The 19,753-nt window shown below is 50.1% G+C and overlaps 2 protein-coding genes across 3 annotated transcripts in view; both read left to right on the top strand.

The window, feature by feature from the left end:
• eif2b3 (eukaryotic translation initiation factor 2B, subunit 3 gamma) overlaps positions 1-2,215 on the top strand; it is a 61,517-nt gene extending 59,302 nt beyond the window's left edge. Inside the window, exon 12 of the mRNA XM_056293435.1 lies at positions 1,970-2,215. Within this exon, the coding sequence (XP_056149410.1) occupies positions 1,970-2,022 (53 nt within the window). The 3' untranslated portion in view covers positions 2,023-2,215. The remainder of the gene's footprint in view (positions 1-1,969) is intronic.
• Positions 2,216-15,695: 13,480 nt separating this feature from the next.
• ptch2 (patched 2) overlaps positions 15,696-19,753 on the top strand; it is a 36,469-nt gene continuing 32,411 nt past the window's right edge. For both annotated transcript variants that reach the window (XM_056293201.1, XM_056293200.1), the window contains exons 1-2: positions 15,696-15,859; positions 17,676-17,868. In XM_056293201.1, coding sequence (XP_056149176.1) covers positions 15,713-15,859; positions 17,676-17,868 — 340 coding nt within the window. In that variant the 5' untranslated portion in view covers positions 15,696-15,712. The remainder of the gene's footprint in view (positions 15,860-17,675; positions 17,869-19,753) is intronic.

Raw genomic sequence — 19,753 nt, 5'->3', positions numbered from 1 at the left:
GCATACACAGACACGCAAATTCTTGCATGTAGACGCACACTATCCACACATCACTCCTCTGTCTGTCTCTGGGAGGGAACAATGCTATGCTCTACTAGAACTCCACTTTCCAAATCCCATTCTCTCTCTCTCTCTCTCTCTGTCTCCCCCCCCCCCCACTTCCTCCCTCCATAACCTTAATGACCTACAGTGAGTGCTGAGGTCAGATTCTCCCCTCTTGCCCGAGGGTAATTTTGACGGGACAACAAAGATCAGACCTGTTAGTTTTCGGTTACAGGACGTTCTCCCTGACCTCAAGTCCACCTTATGCCCCCCCCCCTCCCCCGGCCACAGCGTCTGTCCTCTTTCAACCATTCTCCTCACCTCTCCTCCGCTTGCATCCTCATATCTCTGCTCCTTCTCTCCCTAACCATCATCATCATCCACCCCCCCCCCCAATTCTTCTTCTCCCCTCTCTGCTCCCGTCCGCCCTGTCCGCCCCACGCTCCATTTCTCCTCTCCTCCGAACGTCAGAGAGGCCGAGCTGGTTCTCTCCAACGGATTCCTTCACACCAAAACCTGTCTGTGTGGACGGCACATTAATCAGCTCCACCACAGTTTGCTTTGGATCAGCACTGATGCTTTTTTTTTTCTTTTTTTTTTTTTGGAAGGAAGGAAGGAGGAGGGGATGAAGTGAGTGCAGGTTGTGCTCTCTCCATGTAGATTTGGATTGGGGGATGGAGAGAGAGAGAGAGAGAGAGAGAAAAAAAAAGAGGAAATGCTGACAAATCAAGCCAGTCTTTCTTTTTGTGTGTGGGTTTGTTTTTTTTTTTTGTTTTTTTTTTTTCCCCCGCCGGGTTCAGGTGGCGGTCAGGGTGACCGAAGTTTAACCACATTCAGTATTTTAAGCTGATTGGCTCGTGTCTTAACTGCAGCTCTGCACTGCAAATGTCAGTTAAGAAGGCCTGAGGTGGTACTGGTATGAGCGGACGTGCAAAAACATAAACCGAAAAAATATTCAAGCGTTTGAGACGTCCCCAGAGTCAAAATAGTGTTCCTGCGATGACTTCCTGTTTCTTCTTTCTTTTTTTTATATGAACGTGTCCTCTCATCTTTCTTGTACCTCCCTCGCGTCTCTTGTGATGCGGTGCGCATGGGTTTCATCTGTGCTGGGTGACGTTTAGGTTATCTGGTGTGGGCGTCCGGTAGCGTAGCGGTCTATTCCGTTACTTCCCAACACGGGGGGGGGGTCGCCGGTTCAAATCCCTGTGTACCTCCGGCTTGTTCGGGCGTCCCTATAGACACTGTGTCTGCGGGGCGGGCGGGAAGCCGGATGTGGGTATGTGTCCTGGTCGCCGCACTAACTTCTCCTCTGGTGCGCCTGTTCGGGGGGGGGGACTGGGAGGGGGGAATATCGTGATCCCGCCCACGCGCTATGTCCCCCCCTGGCGAAACTCCTCAACCGTCAGGTGAAAAGAAGCGGCTGGCGACTCCACGTGTATGGGAGGAGGCCCATGGTAGTCTGCAGCCCTCCCCCGGATCGGCAGAGAGGGGTGGAGCGGCGACCGGGACGGCTCGGAAGAGTGGGCTAATTGGCCGGGTACAATTGGGAAGAAAAGGGGGGGGGGGTCCAAAAAAATGTAGGTTATTTTGTTGGGCTCTACTTGTACGAGCTACCAAAATGTATGTCCCCAATTATTGCGTACAAAATAAACAACAACATAAAACGAGTGTTTTACTCCAACCTACAGGGTTGTGGTGTTAGACAGGGTTGTTCCAAATCTGGTCCAACTTTGCACTTATTAGTAAGCAATGAAAAATCAGCTGGACAGCACATACACCTCCATTAAGATGTCTTCTTGTGGTGCTTGTTGACATGAAGTCAACACTCACTTTTACCCTCTTAACACTCCCCCCCTCTCTCTCCCTCCCCCCCCCTCTCTCTCTCTCCCTCCCTCTCTCTCTCTCTCTCTCTTTCTCTCTCATCTAGCTGAGAGGACTAACGAGATCATAGTTGGAAATGACCAGTTTATGGAGATCTAGCATCCAGGAAGTGAGAGTGGCGTCACCTCCGGGAGCCGAGCGGAGACACCCACGGGACGCCTGACGGACGGACGGGCGGGCGGCCGGGCCGGCTGGTCGGTCGGAGACCCCGATGCGGCCTCGCGGGCCTGCGTGTTCCTCATAGGCGTTTTTTTTTCTTCTAAAACGTGTCTAAATAAACGTAGCTCTATTTAACCCACGGGTCGGTTTGGGCTCCTTATTGCGCCGCTGGAGGCGCGAGGCTGTTAACGTTGCGCCGACTCCTGTTGAGCCCCGACTCCGTGGAGGCAAAACTGCGTCAACCGAACAAATGGAACGAATTAACTCGGTTGATTTGACAGGGGTTCGACTGAAGGGGTCAATGGCACATTAGCTGTTATCTTTATTGTCTTTTAACCAGAGTGCTTGTTCAGAATCCCACTAGGTGGGGGGGGGGGGCGGGGCGGGGAGGGGGGGGTGCTTACATGAGCATGCTCAGATGCGCGTGTATATCAACACGCGCACGCAGTGCAGCTGTGGAGACCAGAAACCGAAGAGAAAGAAGTGGGAGGGAGACCACAATGGTGTAGGGGTTAAGTTTATTTGTACACAAAAATGGCGTGTGTGTGTGTGCGTGTGTGTGTGTGTGTGTGTGTGTGTGTGTGTGTGTGTGCTGCGGACCACCCAGCTTGGTCCTGTATCAGTTAACACCAACACCCCTCTCTCTCTCTCTCTCTCTCTCTCTCTCTCTCGCTCGCTCGCTCTGTCTCCCTCGCTCTTCCTCTCTCTCTCCCTCTCTCTCTCCCTCCCTCTCCCTCGCTCTTCCTCTCTCTTTCATTCTCCCCCGCTCTCTCTCCTTTGCTCTTCCTCTCACTCTCTCTCCCTCGCTCTCCCTCGCTCTCTCTCTCCCTCCCTCCCTCTCCCTCTCTCTCTCTCTCTCTCTCTCTCTCTCTCTCTCTCTCTCTCTCTCTCTCTCTCTCTCGCTCTCTCTCTCGCTCGCTCTGTCTCCCTCGCTCTTCCTCTCTCTCTCCCTCTCTCTCTCCCTCCCTCTCCCTCGCTCTTCCTCTCTCTTTCATTCTCCCCCGCTCTCTCTCCTTTGCTCTTCCTCTCACTCTCTCTCCCTCGCTCTCCCTCGCTCTCTCTCTCCCTCCCTCCCTCCCTCTCCCTCTCTCTCTCTCTCTCTCTCTCTCTCTCTCTCCCTCTCTCTCTCTCTCTCTCTCTCTCTCGCTCGCTTGCTCTCTCTCCTTTGCTCTTCCTCTCACTCTCTCTCCCTCCCTCTCCCTCGCTCTTCCTCTCTCCCTCTCCCTCGCTCTCCCTCTCCCTCGCTCTCCCTCTCTCACTCTCTCCCTCTCTCACTCTCTCCCTCGCCGCGCTTCCTCTCTCTCTGTCTCTTTGTCTCTCCCTCGCTCTTCCTCTCTCTCTCCCTCTCTCTCTCTCTCTCTCTCTCTCTCTCTCTCTCTCTCTCTCTCTCTCTCTCTCTCTCACTCACACATACGCGCGCGCACACACGCACGCACACACCAGTGGAGACCGAGTTGCGCCCGTTGCTTTTCTTCTCTTTTTCCCCTTCCCTCTTCTTCTCCCTTTGCTGTCAGAAGATTTATTGCATTCCTTCGGCAGAGTATTTCTTAAATTACAGGTTTGAAGTTCCTTAGTCACGAAGGAAGATGGAAGACGAGGACAGGACGGCTGTGGGGGTACTGTGTGTGTGCGCGTGTGTGTCTGTGCACGTGTGTGTGTGCGTGCGTGTGTGTGTGCACGTGTGTGTGTGAGTGAGAGATTTACTGTCCTCTGTTTCCTATTGTGTCTGCGGCCTTGCAGGAGTCATTTAGACTGTCTCTTGTGGCCTGATTATGATGTCGCTGTGTGTGTGTGTGTGTGTGTGTGTGTGTGTGTGTGTGTGTGTGTGTGTGTGTGTGTGTGTGTGTGTGTGTTGTCGGCGGGTTGATTATGATGTTGCTCCGTCTCCCATCTCTATACTGTCCTTTTGATGCCTTTGTTATTGTGTCACCGAGACGGACATATTTTTGTCATTAGCCCTTGATGAAAAAAAAAAAAGCCCCAATGAAAGCAGAACCATTACCAATCTCTTCTTCTTCTTCTGATTGGGATACATTTGAGAGCGTTTAAGTTGTGCAACATCTTCTTTCATCTCGTGCAAAATTACGACCGTCGAACCGAGAGTTTAGGGTCCGGGGGCCCCGGCATTTGTAAAATGCACAGCTAATTTGCGATTCTTAAGGTATGTCTTGTCCAGGGCTGGGCGTTTTCCTTTGGTTTTTTTTTACCGATTTTCACCGAAAAAAATATCCAGATTTTTTTTTTTTTAAAGGAGCAGATCGGCTTAAACTGATTTTCTCCCGGATTTTTACGTTTCCACGGAGCCAAACGTTGTTCCTGTTCGTGTGAGGTTATGCAACAGTGCCCTCTTGTGGCGGGATTCGGCACGCTGGGCGGCTTTGAAAACCTGGAAAACGCCGAGCCGTGGTCTTATTTTATTTTAGTCGTCCGTCTGTTTGTTTGTTTGTTCGTTTGTTTTTTTCGGGAGGCGCACGTGCGGGTATCTCCTCCAAGGATGCTCCCTGGGGGGCGGGGTGAAGCGAGCTATACCGCAGAATGTTGATCTCCTTTACTGTCCAAACACTGACTTAGCTCACAGACCTCACCGGCCGCGGAACCCGGAGTCCTCGGCCCGTGTTCCGTCTTTCCGAGGACCGGCGTTACCTAGGAAACTGCATTACGTCAGAGTTTTGTCCCAATTTAGTCGTTCGATCGAAAACTCTATTGGTACGTTTACTGTATGGACTCGTGTGGTCCTTAATGGAAACTGACAGGGGCGATTCTAGGATCAGAGCTTTAGGGGTGCTGAGCACCCAGAGTGCTGGCCGGCCAGGCAAGATACATTTGGGGGGGGTGGATCAAACCATTTTCGAAGCATGAGGGGGGTGCTGTATTTTTGTTGTTAAAATATTACGTTTAAACCATATACTGGATATGGTTTTGCCATTTCTTCGGCTTATTAAACACGGACATACAGTAAAAAATAAAAAAAATCTCTTCAATTTCAGGGGTGCTGGGGTTCAATTTAGGGGTGCTGCAGCGCCCCCCCCAAAAAATGGGCTAGAAACGCCTATGGTGGAAACATTGCTTTTATTTGCCCGTGCGGTTTTACCCCTTCCGTGGCCGCCAAGGGCGATGACGCGGCCGTGCGGGACGCTCTAATAACCCCGCAGGAAACGGCTTCTTCTTCTGCGTCGCTGGAGCGACGCGTCTCACGTGGGTCGTCGCCGGCCGCCCGGGGAAACCCTTGCCCCGGGCCGAGTATTGAGCCGCCGGTGTTTCAGTGGCGGAAGTTGCGCGTGTGGTCAGCGTGCCCGGTCCCCCCGGGGGGGTGGAGGGTGGAGGCGAGAAGCCGCGTTGGGTCTTTCCTCCTGGTCGCGGGGCCGAGAGGAGGTTTGGAAACCAGCCGCTGAAGTGGAGACTCCTCTCTGTGCTGTGCTAACCTTTCTGGCGGTCCCAGATTCTGACCCCTTCCCTGCAACCATTGATGAGATCTGGCAGGCGGGTGTGTTTGGATAAAGGTTTGTATATTTGCACGAGGACCCCAGAGTCCCCTCAATACAACACCGCCATGGCCGGGCCTTCCTGTGGGTGTTTGGACGTGTTTGCGCTCGCCTGTGTGTGTGTGTACCCATCGGTGATCTTCCCTCTTACTAATCAATGCCGAGTCTCACGCACACGCATGGAAGTGTTGCGTGTGCGCTCCGCAGGCCTCGGGACCAGACGCCGAGCCAAAGGTAATACCCCGGGACATACGTCAAGCTGTTTCTACTCAAGCCGCTTGTTTTTGGGGTGAATTGAATTTGTAGGCGAGCGCGCCGCGAGAGTTTCTGGAGTCATTCCGCGTCGGAGATGAATATCTAGCGCCGGTCTCGGGGAGAGGAGGGGAGGGGCGGGAGTAGCCGTGCAAATTAAAAACGAATTTGCACGCAAGTAATCAGAAAAAAAAGTGGGGTGGGGGGGGTCAAGAAGGATGCTTTAAATGGACCGACGGTCTTTAATAACGCGTGAAACTCCTCCTAATTGGGCCTCGCGGTTGCGGGTGCACTTGCGTCGGGTTCCCGCGTGCGAGGCGTGGGATGACGTCATCGCACCAAGCATGACGTGGCGCGGCTCTCACGCGAAAACCCGCTCCGCTCCTCTCCCCCCTCTCTCTCTCTCGGGAGCATGTTCGGCCCCTAGGAGTGGACCCGGGACTCGGCCTCCGGGCTATAATGGGGACCCCCTCCCTCCCACGTGGTTCTGTGCATTACACGGGCCTGTCTGCTGCGGCCTCGGCGTCGCGTCGCCTCCCTTACAGTAAAATAGGACGTCGCCAGCCTCGGGAACTGCCGTCGCGAGGCTCCGCGCCAGATGCGGCGGCGTAAAGCCGCGCGCGCGCGACAGCCCGCGAGAGCGCACCTCGAGCGCCGTGCGTGTCTAAAGACCGACAGGCGGATGCGTGTGCGGATGGCCGGACGGCGTAAATGTGCAACATAAAAGGGAGGCGAGGTGGAGTCTGCGGGGGTGGGCTGGGGGGGGGGGGTTGGCTGAGTAGCTTGGGTGGCTTCGTGGCCTGAGGGCTGATCGTGGGTGAGCGGGAGAGGGAGGAGGCCACCCAAGTGGCAAGTCAGTCAGAAATCTGTGTGTGTGTGTGTGTGTGTGTGTGTGTGTGCGTGCGTGTGTGTGTGTGTGTGTGTGTTTGTTGCTGACCCCTACACATTAGCACAACAGTCCCTCAATTTGTCTTCTGTGTTCTGGAGCCACAAATGAATTTCCTCCCTCCCTTCTTTTTCCACACACCACCTTTCAAGATGCGACCCCCCCCACCCCACCACCACCACCCCTCACGCTACCCCCGTCCCATCTCTCGCTCCAACCTCTGAACACACAAACACTCCTTCCTCCCCCCCCCCCCCGCACAACAGCTATAACCCTCGCTTATGTTACTTAGCTGACAAAGGGTGTGTGTGGCGACAGAGAGCCCGTGTATGGGATAACAACCTCGGTGACATGCTCTGCACACGCAAACACACACCGCCATATCCTTGTCCGTCAGCGCGGAGGCCCTCGGCTAATTAGCCAAACATGGACCGGCCGCCGTTTGAAAGGGGTGGCCGATCAGATGGGCCGTGCAGTGAACCGGACACCCGAGGCCGGGCCGGGTTTTAGTTCCTCTGACAGTAAAATGTTTTCAGATGTCGTCGGCGGAGATTTCACAGGTCGTGACTTTTGCACCTCTGCAGCTGGAGAAGTTATCAGAAGCCGTCGTCCGTTTCATAGCCTCCATCACATTAGATGGGGGGGGGGGGTTTTGCTGGTTTCTGGTGATGTGAGTGAGCGCCACAAATTAGATCAAATGCAATTATTCCATTCTAGTCTCTCTCCTTCTATCTCTCTCTCTCTCTCTCTCTCTCTCTCTCTCTCTCTCTCTCTCTCTCTCTCTCTATATATATATATAAAGTGCTATTGGAGTTACATTTCCAAGTCATGAAACAGATTACATCCACTTTTACTGTGAAAAGTTGAGGAGAAAATGTGGTGTCAAGAGGTTATTTAACGTTTACAAGTTTTATTTTTCCCCCTTTCCCAGTTCGTACATGGCACGTATGTCCAAAATTGAAAATGAAAGGTGGTTTTTGGACCTGAGCTTCTTTTTTTTTCTTCTTCTTCTTCCATATAAGTTCATCCGTAATGTTGGAACGGGTTGCAACAGAGCGATGCATTTAAAGAAAAAAATAAAGAAATGCATTGCACGCACACACGCACACACACACACACACATGCAGCACACAGTTGCGAGGTCACACACTTTGGTTCCCAAGCTAAACCAACAGGTCTGAGTTTGCATTACCACCTGCTAGCCACGTCTGACAATACCTCCGTTACAACCACCCAAACAAAGACTGGGAGAAAAGTGTGTGTGTGTGTGTGTGTGTGTGTGTGTGTGTGTGTGTGTCTCACTCTGTGTGTGTGTGTGTTTTTGTGTGTTTTTCTCCCTTAAAGGCAACCATTCATTACGATGACAAAGGGGTAAAGAAATGCATTATCATAATTAATCTTGTGTGAGTCTGTGGGTGGCAGCCCCCCGGTCTCCTCTGGGCTGAACGGAGGTGCTCGATGCAAAACACAAGCGTGTGTGTGTATGTGTGTGTGTGTGTGTGTGTGTGTCTCTCCGCTGGCACGACGGGCAACTTTCTTGGCTTTTTCACTCGCATCTAAGACGCGTTTTTCTCGACTCCTGTGCGTTTGCGGATCTCTTTCAGGGACGTTCGGGGGACTCAAAGTGACTCCCGGCCTTCCAGCGAGGCCCGGTTGTGCGTCCCCTGACGTGCGATGACAAAGTGGAGAGGTTTCGGGTGGGGTTTTTGTGAATTTGCTGGGGTTTCTTAATTATGATGGAGCGCCGCTCTTTGTTTCCCCCCCCGTACAGCTTTGTTTTCGCAGTAAGGGCCCCCACCTCGCGGCTTGCCAAGTACTCCCGACTGTTTATGTTGTGTTTGTCATCATGAAAATAATTTTTTTTTCTCTTCTTCGTTCAGACGAGCGTTGACTCGAGATGTGTTTGTGATTCGTTCTCTCCGGCCAACGAGTTTGCACAGTTTCCGTAAATGTTATTCTCGAAGATCCTGTTTTGATATCTCCATATTTCTTGGAAGCGTAGCCGTTGCTGTGTTGTGGATCCACGGTGCCGAGTGGCCGGGTATCGCTGTGATCCGACGTCGGGAAGACGTGCCCGGTGGGCGGTTTGCACAAATATTGGTTAAATAGATGTTAAAGAAGGGACGTGTACGTGACACCTTTGCAGAAGAGAAGACTTCCATCCGCCTTCTGTGTTCCCCTCGACACTCACTGCACGGCTTGAACGCTTTACACCACCTATACGGGGCTTAAAAATCAGATTTTATAAAGGCTCCTGCGTGCTTTGTTTTAGTCCCTTTATGAGGGACGGGGACTCGTCGACATTAAGATGTGTTTCAGAGACTGAAGGTCATCCCTGTGAAGTGCGTGAAAGTCAGAGTTAAGGGTCTTCCTGTGTGACTGACGGTCCGCCTGAGCCCTATCGCAGGCCTATCGACCAAACATTTTCCTACGGATTTTACGGCGGCTACTTTTTTGACCCAGGTCTGGTATATTTAGAAGTGTGATGTCATGTAGCGGAGCGGAGGGCAATATAGTATTACATAGAGCGAGCTGAAGGAACAAAGGTGGGTTTAAAAAGCAATCCGCTGTTCTTTAGGATACCCCGCTGTGAACCGTGCTCCGGCTTTTTGATTCATCGCCTTCGTTTCTACATTATACGAGCGCCGGGCCGTCCCAGAATACCAAAATGTATTATGATAAGCCTTGGGTGTCAGATACACGTCCTTTGTTTGTAGTTTTTAAACCAAAGAAACAGATTTCGTACCCCCCTCACCTCCATGTCTCAACGCCCCCCTCACCGATGACAATTATTGTCGATCCAGTGAAATCTAGTCAAAGAGGGTTCTTTTGTCTCGCTTCCTCCCCTCTCTCTCTCTCTCTCTCTCTCTCTCTAGTGGTCTCTCTCTTGCTCTCGCTCTCTAGTGGTCTGTCTCTAGTGGTCTCTCTCTCTAGTGGTCTGTCTCTCTCTCTAGTGGTCTCTCTCTCTATAGTGGTCTCTCTCTCTATCTCTCTCTCTTTCTAGTGGTGTCTCTCTCTCTCTCATATTTCTCTCTCTCATTCTTCTTCATTTAACGCATGCAAGAAAGGAGAATTGCAGCCAGGGCCAGTCCCCACAGCCTTTCCTTATGATAAATAAACACTCCCTGGGCTTGAACCCTGAGCGGCTCGGTTGTGGTGCGAGGGCTGACTGCCAGAGTATTTCCACGGCTCTGCCTATAGCACAGAACCCTGCACAGCCCAGACATGCATGCATGCATGCACGGATGGATGGATGGATAGATGGATGGACAGATGGACTGATGGATGGACGCATTGGGGAGAAATGAATCTACAAAAAGGAATGAGTAAGAGAAGAAGGGGTGAACTGTGGAAGGGGAAAGAAACTGGATCGGGGAAGAGCCGTATGTTGGATGAATGGAAAGACATTGGTGTGATGGGATGAAGGGCAGAAGAAGTGAGAGATGGGTGTATATGGGCGAAGGACAGAGGGAAGATGGGATAGAGGGTACTACTTATAAATGAAAGGAAGGCGAGAGAGAGAGGGACACTGGAGGGGGAGAGGAGAGGAGAAGGGAGGGGAGAGAGCTAGGCGGTTTGTGTTTAGAGGCCTGGGTGGTGTGATGGCAGATATCTGGACAGCGCATGGTCATCTCAGATGGTTTATTTATTCAAGGCCTCCAGACCAGGCCTCGGACCTCCCTGAGTTTGTTAGGCTTGAAGGGGCCCCCTAGCACACAGCCCAATTCCTTACATTCCACATTAGCTCCCATTTCCAGCTGCCTGTTTCCCTCTACCACTCAACCCAACCCAACCCAACCCAACCCCAGCAAGCTCTACTCAGTTCCAGTAAAGCGCAGAAACAAGCCAGCTATTGCCACCCTGGATATATGAGCACATTGTAATTGCGTATGGTCTCTTTCATTTCAATAGGTAGTTGGGTTATTTTCCGAGCAGACATCACTGCAATACCTAACAATAGCATGCTGGTAGCTGAGGAAGAAAGCGTACGTTGCTTCTACTGCCCAATGTACAATATACAATAGCTAAATATACTCTCCAAGCCAAAAAAAACCTCCACCGGGTGATTAGCATACCGTTAACTGGAAGAGGACAGACTAACGAGTGAAATCACCTGGCTGGTGTAGTGACTGGTCGGAAGAAAACCCTGCACACTCAACACTCCATGGCGCTCCTCTGGAAAGAGGAGAGGAAAGGTTGTGTAGATTTGCAGAAATTCTTCTTTTGGAAAACCTGTACTCAATATTCTTAAGGCGCATGTTGCTGCTTTTTGAGCCATCCTATACTTTCAGTAACACTCTTCAAACAGAGGTCAGTGTGGAAACTCACTTTCCTGCTGCCAGTAGTTTCACGAGTCGCGATTACACTTTGTGAAATTGAATTTTGCCCAAAGCACCCCCAGCTTTACCTTTCGAGAAAACGAATGTCGACTTTCTCGGTGACAATCTAAAATATATTCACGCTAAGACGGGTGTTTGTGTTAGGGGAATATTTTCAGTTTTCTGTTAACATACCTCCCTGAGTTCGTGTTTGATGGATTACTTAAACTGGTCAGTCTGCTGACTTGTAGTCACCGCCGCACACTTAACCTCATTTTAGTTCAAAAATCCGTCTTTCGAGGCACGCACAGACGAGACAAGACAAAGTATAGCTAGGAAATGTAAGTCCAGGATCTTATTTTCGATGCAATTTTGCCTGTTTGAAATGATCGGTATTTGACAACTGGAGGAAAAGGCCCGAAAACAAGCGGGCAGCTTAACTCCAGAACTCCTATGGGTGGGTGTGTGTGTGTGCATGAGAAAAGGTGAAAGCAGATTTCAAACGGTGAAACGTCACTCTAACAAGTGATATACTAGGTTAAAACCTAATGTAACTGGTTATTTTTTTTGCCCGGTGCGGGATTCGATACTAGGTGTACTGCACCACAAGGCGACATCACTAACCGCTCGGCTAAAGGGTCTTATTAGTAGTTTAAACTAGTATATGTCTGTAAAGTCCGCGGTGGTGAAGCGGTCTAAGCATCGTCTTTGTGTCGATGCAGTTGCGAGGGTGGGTGTTTGACTTAAAATAGGGAAAATAGTGAAAAAAGGGAAAAATCAGAAATACATTATTAAACAAAACCTAGTATATGTCTTGGTTTGGGGATTAAACATATTACTCGTGTCATTGTAGTAGGAAGAGACGAATTCTGGATACTTTCTGAATAGACCTGTAAACTACTAATAAGACACGTTAGCCCCTAGCTAACGGGTCTGACCCTTCAGCCGAGCGGTTAGTGGCGTCGCTTTGTGGTGCAGTACACCCCGTATCGAATCCCGCACCGGGCAAGAAAATAACCGGTTACAGGTCTTACGAAGAAATGGCGTGAGTAACTCAGACAATAATGTGTAACATTCATCAGTGACGCCATCAGGCTCCGATATCAGAAGGTGAAATTGAAGAGGGCACCCAAACCCAGCACACGGCTGGACCGCGACCGCGTCTATGAAACGGCTGTTTTCTTCTTCCGTTCGCTTTTTTTTGCGCGACGTTTAAAAAGAGACCGCTTTGAAATCGGTTCCGTCGACGGCTGATGACGTAGCAGAAAACTGTTCTGGCGGCCAATGGGGAAACTCCAACTCTGCCGTCCGACCAATGGTGAAGCGCCATCGTTCACTCACGGCCGAGAAGTACCTTGTGAACCTGCGCCATGTTGTTTTTCGAGATCCGTTGCTGATATTCGCTTCCCAAATCAGAGTAATAAGAGGTGTGAGAGGAGAAACTGCCCGTCACAATCTATTGTGTACTTACGTCACGCTTTCTATTAAGGAAACGAGCGGCTTCAAATTGACTAAAGGTCTAAAAGACACCAAAATGGCATCGTTGAGGCAAAAACCAGGCTAGCTAATGGCTGGAAAGTGGGCGTCAGGTAGACGTCTAACTCCTGTAACTCGAGAGTTAAATAGGCCCCTATTGGAGCAAAAGTAATGTAAGAGTAGTCTAGCACAACATATAGATTTGTGTCGTTTATGTTAGGACAGTTAGAGTTGTTTGGGCGACGTATAATTCTGTAACGACTGATTAACCCGTGTGAAAGCGGACTCGGCTATGTCCTGAGCTGACATAGCCGCTTCGTGGAGGTCGGGCTCTGGTGCCCAATGGGAAAGGTGCCGATGTAAACGGTCCCACATTGTCTACTTGTTCGTAATAACTGAGGAACAACTTTTAGATGGTACAAAAAAAAAATCTTTAAATTTCTTGTACCTCTTCTTTGACTTCTTTAGGGGTGTTTTGTTTCACGTTTACTTGCGGCTGAACAAGAGCAGCAACCAAGAGAGTGTAGATGGGCAGCTTTGTCCTTAATCGGCCTGGGAAGTGTGGAAACGGAATCGGCTTTATTGGCCAAGTGTGTCTGTGCACACGAGGAATTTGACTCTGGTACACAGCAGCTTCTAGCGCTTACGGACATCACTCACACAAAAATAAAGGACACAAAACAAAACAACAAACAAGAACAGAAACAGAAGAAATAAGTGGAACAACAACAGGACACCGGAGACAAGCATGTATGCACAACAGGTAGGTCACTACTATACTATACTGTACAATACTATACTATACTGTACTATACTATACTATATTTTGTTATGGTTGGGTAATCAACAACATATGCCCATAGATTATAACAGATTGCTTATAGAGTATATTGCCCATATACTATACCATATCCCAATGCCGCAACCCATCATGCCCATATACAGTACTTATATACTCCTACTGTGTTACACTACATCATCTTATGTACCAGATTCAGTATATGTTCAGCTAGCATCCACCTGTGTTGAATGGCAGAAAAGGTGGGAAGACGTGTAACAAAGGGTCACAGAGTCGAACCCAGGTCTCACACACTCGTCTTGCTGAGGCCCCGCGACACACCAACAGGTTTAGTTTGGAAATCACGTTTTTAATCTTTTACAGTCTAGTGTGTTTTCCGCGGTGACTCTGCCCCATTTACTGCCTCTTTAGTGGCCATGCACGTTTACAGCTTTGACACATCTTCAGGAAATGTAGATTTCTAAATGCTCTTCATGGTCCTATGTGTGTGTGTGCGTGTGCTTGTGTGATATGTTAATAGTGCTGATGGAGCTAACAACTTAACAGCAAGCTGTGACACAGACTGAACAAGGAACTGTCAATAGTCAGACGAGTCCCGGCCGGGCACCAGCCCCTTATTCAAATTACCTCACGTCAGTGTTTGCTTTACAGTAGTGTGACGGGCCTGAAGTTAGCAGCAGATGCCTCACAGATAGTGTGTACGTGTGGTGGCATCGGTTGCTGTTTTTGATGAAAAGAGTTTGACTTAGCTGATAATGTAACAGATACCATCATAAGCAGGGCCGAGCACAAGTCCACCAAGACCACCTCCGTTGGGGAATGGAAAGCAAAAGTTTACGGCACTGGGTCTTAAAATGTGTACGAGGCAGCGTTCCTGCGGAACCGTTCCGTCTCGAGAAAGGATTTCAGAAGGAACCAGTCAATAAAGTTACGGATGACAAAACATGGAAAACTTACAAAGGTTCAAATAAAGATACATGTTTCTTGTTGGGACCGAGCCGCTTTAAGGCTATGAAAATAAAAATACATCTGAAACCATTCTCCAAAAAAAAAAAATCTTAAAAGGATGTTTTAAAGGGACACAAAGGGTTTATGTCGTGCTCAAAGCTTTTGGCTACAGGATGTCATGCTACAGTTGTTGGTCCAACAACTTACCACTTGCACGCACTCACACTTCCCACAGCTGCCTAACAAACTGCGCTCACAGCGTGACATGGACGAAATTGGTGTTTTGGGATGTAATTTGATTTCAAACGTCACATGTGGCCAGACACAGATCCTCTTGATCTAAGTTATAAAGGATTTTTTTTTTAATTGCTCGCTGTTTATTCAAAACATATTTATGTGAAAGTGCATCTCTATAGCTCCACTTTATCTTTAGTTTTCCCAAGACGTGTGAAAGGCTGAATTAACAGCTTTTATGACGACTGGCTGCAGGATGAAAAAGATTTGTGTACATGTCTGCTGCTGTTGTATCAATAGATGGCATGTGTGATTGCTTCTTACAAACGGAGGGGTTCAGCCTGGCCGCTGGGGATAATGTTCAGAGCGAGCAAGGCGGCGAGTTGTGCGTGTGTGCGTGCGTGTGTATGTGTGTGCGTGTGTATGTGTGTGCGTGTGTATGTGCGTGCGTGTAAGCGTATACGAGAACGTGTGTGTGTGTCCGTCCGTACGGGCGTTTGTGCACGCCCGCGTGCACGCCCGCGTGCACGTGCGACGAGCGTGTGTATGCGCGCGCGTGTGCGTGCGTGCGCGAGTTTATTGAAAGAGTTCCTCTCTCCCTCCGACGCCTCCTCCCATTTGCCCTCCTCCTCCTCCCCCTCTCCCCTCCACTCCCCTCCAGCCCAGGCAGCAGCAGCCTGGGTGGTCCCCTTCTCTCTCCACTTTGGTGAGCTGTTGCTTAGCAGCTAATAATAGGCGATGTTTGCAAAGTAATTTGCCTCTTCCTTGGCCAATGGGAGCCGGAGCACTTTTCCATCAAACCTCCCTTTTCAGGATTTGCCGAGAGGCGAACTACTCCAAATGTTACCGCTACAGGACCGGAGTTAGACTTGACACGGACGGCGCAGCAGACACTACTACTATTGCTACTACTACTACCACCACCACCACCATACTACTACTACTACAACTACTACTACTACTACTACTAGCTACCACTCCCGAGACGTTGTTTGATAAACCACCGGGACGAATGAAGACTGAAGGATCTACACGGATTTGGGCGCATGATGTTGGGATGGAGTTTCGAGACTCGTTCGGCTCCAAGGAAGACTAGAAACCCGTCGCCCGACCTCTCGCCGGCGGTGCTGGATGCGCCCTCTGTCTATGTTGGATTATCGCCGCCGCGTTCTCTGAAGCCGCACCGCTCTGCCCGCCGCGTCGCCCTGCGCCCCGCTCACCCTCCTCTCGGACTATGGCCTCGGATCGCGGGGTCCCAGGGGCCGGCGTCTTCGGAGATCTACCGCCGAGTTACACGCGCTCCCAGCCGGCCGCCAACGCCGACCTGCTCCGGAGACCGAGCTACTGCCACGCCGCCTTCGCCCTTAAACAGATTTCAAAGGTGATGACGACGACGGCGACGCGACGCGCCCCCCCGTAAGCCTTCGCGGCGGCGTGTCGGGACGCGAGAGCGCGGCTCTCCGGCGGCGCCCGGTATGAATGAACGCGCCAACCCGACCCGACCGCCGCGGCGGGTTGGCGCGTCGGGCGAACGAAGCGCAAAGCGTGCGCGGTGCGAATGTAGAAAGCACGGGCGGCCGTTTTGCGGCTCGCGCGCGCACGGGCGGCGTGCGCGCGTCGAGACACTCGAGTCGGTTCCGGTTTTTTTTTTAAAAAAAAATTTTTTTTGGTGTTTTACTCGTTTTGTCATTATGAATGGAGATACGATTTGCATCCATTTAAAAGACTCCGTGGGAGAATGAGTTACCCCCCCCTCTCTCTCTCCCCCCCAAAAAACACCCGGTGTGTGCGTGCGTGCTCGCGCGTGTTTTCGGCCCCGTTAAAGGGAGCGCAGATCGCAGCGGGGTCTTGTTTAGAAATGTGGTGGGTCCTTGCAAAAAAAAGGGAATCTCCTGATTGGGTTTGATGCGATAAAGCATCTCTGGACCGCCCGGACGTGTCTCAGCACCGCCGGGGGGGGGGGGGACCCACAACACCACCCCCGCCGCCGTCCGCCTAAGTGGCGTTCTGTAGCGCATGCACGGCGTGAACGAGGGAATGCTTTTACCCCCCCCCCATGCAAACGCGCGACGTTTGCAGGAAGTGGCCCGTCTGAGGAGTGGGGATGTAAGGCTAGAGAAGTAGGGGAACCTCGGACACCCCGGTTGTAAGCCCCTGTCAGCTGTAACGCCTTACTTAGTTTGGACTATGGCTCAGTGTCTCGGCTAAAAACCTAATTGCTTCACCAGTTTATATCATAGGTGTAGTCAATCAGTACCCCCCCTCCTCCCATATTTAGGCACAAGCAGTACACAGAGTGCATAGAACTCGTCATAGGTACAGCACTAAGGGCTGTGGTGCTCTTGTATCTAGTAGAAGAATATGTTGAGGCCAAATTGCTTCTTCAAGGATTTAGATGAAAGGTAACAAATGCCAAATTGTGCTTGTTGTGAAATAGGAATCTAAACTTTGCAAACTTTTTGCCCGAATTTGTCAGCGTTTGGCCAGTCAGTCTTTGTTCATTTTATTCGAAACAGCGTTGCCTCGTATCCTCCGTGAACTGAATTGCCAAAGACCAAGAGTCAGGCTTTCAGGTTAGTACTGTTGTAAGCCTGTGAGGCCTATGGGGGACGATAATAATGCAGAGATCTGGATGGCCAGTCTTGCGTCTGGATGAGTTCAGGTGATGAGAAATGTGATTTTAGAACAACTTCCACAGCACACACTGGGCTTGGACAGTATTGACATAACTATGCTGTTATACACTGGTGCCAAGCTTCAAATCTTAGTTAGCTAGTTACTTAGTTAGCTGGTTAGCATCTTAGCTTTTCAGCAGTTTTGGCCAGACAGTGGTACAAAGCGTTTACCTATAATCTGCACAAAGAATGGTTTAAAATGAACCGTGTTTCAGGTAGTCACGTTTCCTGCATGTTTCCGTCACCATATTCTGTCCCTATGGATTGGGGTTAGAAGTTAACATAAAAGCTTGTGCATAATTTTCCACCTATAACCTGACAATCTGGATTCTATCGATAGACAGACTGACAAAGACATGAGCTATACAACTTGCATTCTTAAGCACTTGCACTACAGTGCATCATTAGTGTATAATATTGTGGCATTGTTGCCCATTGTTTAGCCTAATGTACTAATATAATAGCGATGATAATACTAATAGTACTGTCTTCTTGTCACCCTCCCTCCTGCATCATCTCTAGGGGAAAGCGGTAGGTCAGAAAGCTCCTCTGTGGATCCGGGCAAGGTTCCAGGCCCTCCTCTTCTCTCTAGGCTGCCACATCCAGAGACACTGTGGGAAGGTCCTTTTTATTGGACTCTTAGTTTTTGGGGCTCTGTCCGTGGGGCTCCGAGTCGCAGCTATCGAAACGGACATCGAAAAACTATGGGTGGAAGGTGAGTCCAAGATGTGTTTTACCTCATCATCCGTTTGCTGTGAATGTTTGTTGCTGCATGGAAGCCGTATAAAGTATTGCACTAAGTGTGTGTGTGGGGGGGGGGGGGGGGCAGCTACATGAGCTGTTTCACTTTTAAAGGCAAAGTCATGTACCGCAATCTCTCATTTAGCTGATAACACAATATGATTCAGTGACCTTATGTTCAAGAGCAGCATTTTTCTGCTCCGTTTGATCACCCATTACTTCCCACCGGGTTTAATTTGAGTTTGAATGACAGTAGTGGGTGTTGCAGAGAAGCCGGGTGGCCATGTTAGTGTCATCCCAGAGCCATGGGAGGGCACTAGGTGTTCAATGACTAACAGACTGACTGATTGTCTGGCTCAGTGACCGACTGAAGAGTTAAGTCCTTTATCTAAGATGTCTGAGCGTTTGGAGGAGATTGCTACACGTTGTTTTTCCACTGGATGATGATAAGAATAAAAATAAGAACCGCTGGCGACTTTTGCTCATAACATTTTCTGTGCTGCTGCTGCAAGCTCCTTGCAGCTTGTTTTTTGCAGGCGTGAATGTTGTGAAGGTGTAGCATGCGCTGAACTTAGAAGGTCCAAATGTTTATCAGTGGTATTCGATGGTGTCTCTTTGCTTCTTGATGAGTGATACTTCACCCAAGATATCCAAACGCTTCTTCTATGCGCCGCCTCTCATTCTCTCTTTCCTCTCACACGCTCTGTTGTGACTCACATTCTCTCACTCACTCTCGTCTCTCGTCCTGTTGACTTTGCAGTTACTGTTTGTGCGACGCTCCACCGCTTACAAACCACCTCTTAATTCCCACACTTCATGACATTGCATGTTTTTGTCGCGCGTTTTAGGTTTAGGCTATCTGTACGTTTTCGGGGGCAGTGGCACCTTTATTTGGTTTTTCACACTGGCCAAATTCCTTTTAAACCCCCAGGCTTTCAGTGCCGGGGCTGATCCCCACAGCAGATGGGCTGTGTGAATGGTTAGCCATCTTTGAGGGCTCGGACCCCTCCCCCCCTCGGCTCCCTGTGTGGTCCCTAACTATTCTTGGATTCCATTCAACAAGAGGCAAGCAGGCAGGCAGGCAAGCAGGCACCACCTCCCTACCCCCTACCCCCCTCCTCCTCCTCCTCCTCCTTCCCCTCCCCTTCCTTACAAGAGAAAAATATAAGTGAATGCAGCTGAAGTTTACCCACCTGTTTTGCACACCCTAAAAGCACCGCAGCAGTTGGTGAATATAAACACTGACTCTTTAGGGTTTTTTAAGCCCACCAAATCGGCAGCAAACTGGGGTCTTGCTCCCACAGGAGCCTCGCGGAGGTGTCAGAGGAATCGCATAAGAGTGTTCTGAGGCACTCTTAACTTTTATTTTCTTCCCCCCCAGTTTCTCAAATCAGGTCAACTAAAAAAAAATGTATACCTTGAAATAGGTTCACCTGATAAAGCTTGAGGTTAGCTGTGAATTTCCGAGTCTTTCCAAACACACCGAACAGAAGCGATAGAAGCTTATATACGTTTATGGCGCTCCCCTCGCCATACATTTCGTTCTGTTCAGTGTAACGCCCTCCGATTGTCCGGCGAGCTAGCCGGCAGACCTCTTCAAGGAGATGTTTAGATGTTTGTGTGCCAGTTGTTTGCCGTGGGATTGAGAGAGCTGATCCGGGGGCTGAAAAGGAATGCTGTGCCTTTAAGAGGCTGTGGCCATGTTTCTAAAGTTTCTGCCTGCCTTGTTTCCACCAATAGCCCATTGACAAAGCTGCCAGGGCCTCAATGGAGAGTAAAGTGGTTTGGTAACAAGGAGAGAGGTTAGTTCTCTCTCTCTCTCTCTCACTCTCTCTCTCGCTCTCTGTCCCTGTTTCTCT

Source organism: Lampris incognitus, chromosome 14 (genome assembly GCF_029633865.1).
Source record: "Lampris incognitus isolate fLamInc1 chromosome 14, fLamInc1.hap2, whole genome shotgun sequence".
In the NCBI taxonomy this organism is placed as follows: Eukaryota; Metazoa; Chordata; class Actinopteri; order Lampriformes; family Lampridae; genus Lampris; species Lampris incognitus.
This window is presented reverse-complemented; position numbering and strand designations above follow the sequence as displayed.